The sequence below is a fragment of the Papaver somniferum genome, chromosome 1, assembly GCF_003573695.1.
Source record: "Papaver somniferum cultivar HN1 chromosome 1, ASM357369v1, whole genome shotgun sequence".
Taxonomy (NCBI): Eukaryota; Viridiplantae; Streptophyta; class Magnoliopsida; order Ranunculales; family Papaveraceae; genus Papaver; species Papaver somniferum.
This window is the reverse complement of record NC_039358.1, coordinates 147006342-147012274: the sequence shown is the minus strand read 5'-3', so window position 1 is coordinate 147012274 and position 5933 is coordinate 147006342. Positions and strand designations below refer to the sequence as shown.

Below are 5933 nucleotides of genomic sequence, written 5' to 3'. Positions count from 1 at the left end.
GAGGTGTTACTCCTATAACTGAGGTTATTAATGAATTTAGTGATTGGTTGGATGATAATAGTCTTTTTGAAGCGTAAGCTTTGGGAAGTAAGCTTACTTGGTCCAATAGGCAATTAGGTGCAAGAATAATTATTAGTAAACTGGATTGGGCAGTAATCAATGAATTTTGATTGAATCGTTTTGAGAATTGGCGGTGTAAAGCTCTTCCTAGGGATGTTTCTGACTATTTTCCCCTTGTTGGATATCCATTTATAAATACTAGACCTCGTAGAGCTCCTTTTCGTGTGCAAAAAATGTGGTTTCTTCACGCTGATTTTATGAGAATGATTCGAGATAGTTGGAATGCTCCTTTAGTTAGGTCTCCGGCTTTTATTTTTCCTCAAAATTTGAAGCGGCTCAAGGTTGAGATGAAGTTATGGAATCAGATGGTTTTTGGTAATGTTCATGTTAAGCTTAAACAAGCGCAACTTAGGCTTGAGGGAGCTATTCGGGTGACTGATGAAGATCCTTTCAATGTTGAGAAACAAAATCATATGAAGGATGCGCAAGTTGAGGTGAATGATATTCGCATGCATTTGGTGACAATGTTGAAGCAGAAATCTAGGAATAAATGGTTGATGGAGGGGGCTAGTAATACCAACTTCTTCCATAATAGCATTCGTATGAGAACGAGTTCTAATACTATTTCAGAGTTGGTTAATGATACGGGTATTACGATTACTGATTGTGATCAAATTTGTGACATGGTTGTTAATTATTATCAAGCTAAGTTTAATGGAAATGATTCAATTTTGGAGAATCCTCTTTTTGATATTGAACATGACCGTATTTCTGTTGAGGAGAGTAATTTTATGGATCAGTTGCCTTATGTGGAGGAGATTCATGAGGCCGTTTTTGACTTGGGAGCGGATAGTGCTCCAGGTCCGGATGGTTTTGCTGGTTTTTTCTATAAGCATTGCTGAGAAATCATTAGTGAGGACTTGGTAAATGCCATTTTATTTTGTTGGACCAACAAATTTATTCCGCATGGTGTTAATTCTAGCTTGATTTTGTTGCTGCCAAAGGAAAGAGGTGCAAATACGCTCAAGAATTTTAGACCAATTGGTCTTAGTAATTTCTTTTTCAAGATTTTTACTAAAATTCTAGCTACTCGTTTGGGGAGTGTCCTGGGTAACTTGGTTTCGGAGGAGCAAGTGGCTTTTATGAAGGGTAGAAATATCCATGAGAACATAAGTTTAGCTTCAGAAATGGTGAATGAACTTCATATTAAACGTAAGGAGGGTAATGTGGGGTTGAAACTTGATATTACTCAAGCTTTTGACACGGTTAGCTGGTCTTTTATCTTGGTTGTTTTTAAAGAATACGGTTTTTCGAATGCTTGATGTGATTGGATTTTGCATATTTTAAGGTCAGCTAGAATTTTTGTCCTTGTTAATGGTAGCCCGGAAGATTTTTTCAGTATAGACAGGGGTCTGAGGCAGGGTGATCCGCTTTCACCGTTGATTTTTGTGTTGATTGAAGATGTCTTAAGTAGAAATATTACGAAATTATTTCGTGAAGAAAGTATGTCTACTATGGTTACTAGAAAAGGTATTTCTCCAACTCATTTATTTTTTGCGGATGATATCATGATTTTTTGCAAGGGTAACATGAAAAGCTTGAGGAACTTGGTTGCGCTGCTTGGTACTTATCAACGAGTTTTGGGCCAAACTATGAGTCGTGAAAAAAGCAAGATTTATTATGGTGGTAGCTCTTTGCAGAGGAGAGCTAACATTGCTGAATTTTTAGGCATGAATATTGTTACTTTTCCAGATAGGTATTTGGGGGTGAAGATTATGCCGGGTGCTTTTAAGTACCACCATATTAGTAATTTAGTTTTTGATATTAGCTTGAATCTAATCAGGTTTTCATCTAACGGTGAATATTGAATGCTTTGTTACCAAGCTAACATTGATTGCAAACCCTGATTTGAAAGACTATATAAGGGAGAACTCTAACAACTGGGAAACCTAATCCCCACACATTCTATGTGATACTAGTTGTGCTAAGCTAGAGTCGATTCTCCTTTAACCTTTGGTTTCTTCTTCTAAACCAGGTTAACGACTTAAAGACTTCATTGGGATTGTGAAGCCATACCGATACTACTTTCTTGTAGTTGTGTGATCTGATCTTGTTGTTTCTATCGTACGAGTACAATTGTAATAATTGGCTTGAGATTGATATCTCCGATAGGTAAGATATAAAAGTAATCACAAACACTTCGTCTCATCGTTTGTGATTCCGCAATATCTTTTTTCGCTGCGTCGATTAAGATTATTGTGAGGTGATTGATAATACTAGGTTGTTCTTCTGGAATATAAGTCCGGGTTGTCAATTGGTTCCTGTTCACCTTGATTTATCAAAAGACGGAACAAAACTCGTAGGTATATTCATCGGAGACGGATTTATCTATTACGTTAGACTTTTCTGTGTGATACAGATTTGTTTATTAAAGTCTTCGACTTTGGGTCATAACAACTCTTAATTGTGGGTGAGATCAACTAAGGGAATCAAGTGCGTAGTGTCCTGCTGGGATCAGAGACGTAACGAGCGCAATTGTACCTTGGTTAGTATGAGATTGATTGAGGTTCAACTACTGTAACAGTACGGACCTTTTTTCGGGTTTAACTAAACCCATTTGTCATGTATTTTCTTTTAGAAGTACTCAAAAACACAACATATGGGTGTTTATAAACTAGTGGTTGTTATAATCTGAAACCTTGGTGCCTTAATATGCCCCATGCAAGATAGCCACGTGTTACTCTTCTCCTGGTTTTTAACGGAAGGGAAAATAAAAAGAGGCAGGGAGAAAAAGAGGAGGGCTAGGTATTCATTTTCTTCTCTTCCCTATCTCTGTGAAAAATTCTGAATAGAAGCCAACTGAAATTTGCACAAGTGAGCTTAGTGGAAACTTTAATACATTGAGGAAAGTGGGTTGGTGCTGATTTAGGATTTATGAAGTTGAATACTCCTGAAATTTGAGTTTCAAATGAAATCCCTAGAGAATTGGAGTTTTATTTGGTAGATTTTCATGCTTAAGAACCAACTAAGAACGTAAAAGTCCAGGGCTTGGTGTTGATGAATGTTTTGGTTGAATTTTTTATTCTTGGTGATGGAATTAGCTTAACAAGGTAAGAATCTCTTCTTGGTTTAGTTTTCTACCTAAGTAGGTTTCATGTTAGAAAAAAATGGGGATTTTGCCATCAATCGATTCCATCAGTAAATCCATGAGATGGGTTGGTAGAAATTAGGATGAGTTTGTGTTGTATCAAACTAATTCATGAAATCCAATCACATGAACTTTGGTTTGAGATATTCGAGAATTTATGGTTTATGTTGTGAAATTGAATATTGTTTTGTCATAAACCCATGTTATTTATAAATAGATGAGTTGGATATCTTATTATTATCATGAGTTTATGAAAAATCAATTTGATTGTTGAAATTGTTGTAATTTCCTATGCTCAGTTCGTACTTGGATTTCTTGTATGCAAAAGCCCTAGAATGCAGGTTTTCTTTTAAATCTATATCTTAAATTCCAGCCGTTGGAATGTTATGAATTTTAAGTATGTTGTTCTTCATTGGTTCATGAAAATAGGGTAAAATTTTTAGGAAGATCAGATAAGGTTAAGTACCAAAAACTACAAACTTATCATGACTGCCTCCTGCATGATTGGAATCCTGAACAGCCTACTTTCAGTGGGTGTGTCTCATTATACATATATTGTATGAAGCTGAAATTTTTATATATTGTTTATCTATATGTAATCAACTTACTGTAAAAATTTCATGAAATTATGATAAGTTTAGGTATCCCAAAGTGTAGTTTAATCGTAATTGAATTCTGTGTGTTAGATGCTGAAAGCAGCCATGTTATACTGTGTATATCTCTTTAATTAACCGTTAGAATACTGTGATTTTTAGATACGGTTTATTTCCATGCATCATATAGCTTCTGTAAAAATTTCATGACGATCGGATACCATTAGCTACTGAAAAACATGAATGCATTCGGACTGCATTCTGTAATAACTGGAATCCTTCATAGCTACTTATTAACCACTATCTCATTAGGTGGTCACTGGATTGAGCTGAAACTTTTGGAGTTTGGTTTGTCTGTCCTTATTAATGTATAATGAAATTCTAGAGCTACAGGACTTGAGCTACTCAACAAATCCATCAAATCAGTAGGATGAACAATACTCAATTATGGATGTCTTGGTAAATTCATGGGTTATGTGATCACTATTTGTCCATGCAGATTATGCCCATGTGTGGACTGATAGAGAGGTTTAAGGTTTCTTAAAATTGGTTTCTGATTGAGCATGAAGTTATGAAGTTGTAATTTGTTTGTTCACTAAGTGAAATAATGAGAGCGGAAACAAGGATACTCATAAATGTGCATAATATACTAATATGATCTTTATACCATTTCAGTGTTGCAATACTTACTTTGTGTCATTATATATAATATTACTAGCTCTGGTGGTAGCTTTCATGTATTTTGATCTTTTAGAAGGTGCACTTTACAAAGATAAATGAGCATCCTTATACGTGGACACTTGAGATTTCTGCTGGTACTAGGCTCTGAACTCATTTCCTAGAACTGCATAAGTGTTTCCTGTGAACAATAAGAGTGGAGACTTGTGTTGTTTTTCTTGTTTAGCAACTCATGAATATATGTGTGTGTGAACAGACCATTCACAACATGGAAACACTGTGGTGAGAGATGCTTTGATCTAGTTCCTGAATTGCACTAGTGTGTTTGCTAGTTAGCTAACTGCCTAATCAGACCTTGTCGTATTAGTTAATATTAATGGCGGTTGGTACGGACGGTAGGCCGGTGCTTGGTCATTTTCCTTGTCATGACTTGTTTAAGCTTATGTTACATCGACGGTAGATGCGGATGCTATTTGCATTTTAGTTAAGTTAAATGACCATCTGAATTGGACAGTAGGTATAATAGTGAGCTGATGACTAACTATTTTCTTTTGACTTCGAAAGAATAGCCAGGCAACACAAACTCATTACTAGAGGTTTTTAAATTATATAATATTATTTATGTGTTCCCTTCTTAATAGGTGAGGGGAAATGGGTCCTACTCCTTACTTGTTGTATTTTTAAATACCGGCTATGCATTGAATTTAATCCCAGTGTCATTCAGCGTCGTGTGTGGTTATGAATGTTTCACTTGTTCCCATAGTACTCAATTTCAAATTCATCTTATATATTGCAAGCAGACTAAGTTTACTTGATATCTAATAAGAGATAATTCCTATCAAGGATAGTTCATATTATCTAAATAAATATATGACGAAATACGGTCGTGCTTGATTCCTTCGAGCAACGGAGAGGGTACGTAGGAAACCGTTATGCGGTTCAGCACAACCCTGCAAGATTGTTCATATCATCTGAAAAGGGTTGGTTGCTACGTAGTAGTTCATACCATCTATTCGGAGATGATTGCAACTTGGCAAGTATATACTATTGGAAACTGGCTGATGGTGGCCGGTAACAAGAATTACCTTGGCATTAGCAACTGCCTATAGAAATTATTTGAGTTGGCAACTAGCCATGGAAATTGTTTGAGTTGGCAACTAGCCATAGAAATTGTTTAAGTTGGCAACTGGCTAACTGCAAGATTGTTCATATCATCTGAAAAGGGTTGGTTGCTACGTAGTAGTTCATACCATCTATTCGGAGATGATTGCAACTTGGCAAGTATATACTATTGGAAACTGGCTGATAGTGGCTGGTAACAAGAATTACCTTGGCATTAGCAACTAGCCATAGAAATTGTTTGAGTTGGCAACTAGCCATAGAAATTGTTTGAGTTGGCTGACTGTTGTTTCGGGCAATTGGCCCTGTGTTATTTTTGGGCAATTGGCCGGCTG

General features: G+C 36.1%; 1 protein-coding gene across 1 annotated transcript; it reads left to right on the top strand.

Annotated features, from left to right (window-relative positions):
* The first annotated feature begins 293 nt into the window (after positions 1-293).
* LOC113351890 lies at positions 294-1417 on the top strand. The gene is made up of 3 exons (XM_026595801.1): positions 294-939; positions 1147-1325; positions 1409-1417. Exons 1-3 carry the CDS (start codon positions 294-296, stop codon positions 1415-1417), a joined length of 834 nt encoding a protein of 277 aa, XP_026451586.1.
* The last annotated feature ends 4516 nt before the right edge of the window (positions 1418-5933 follow it).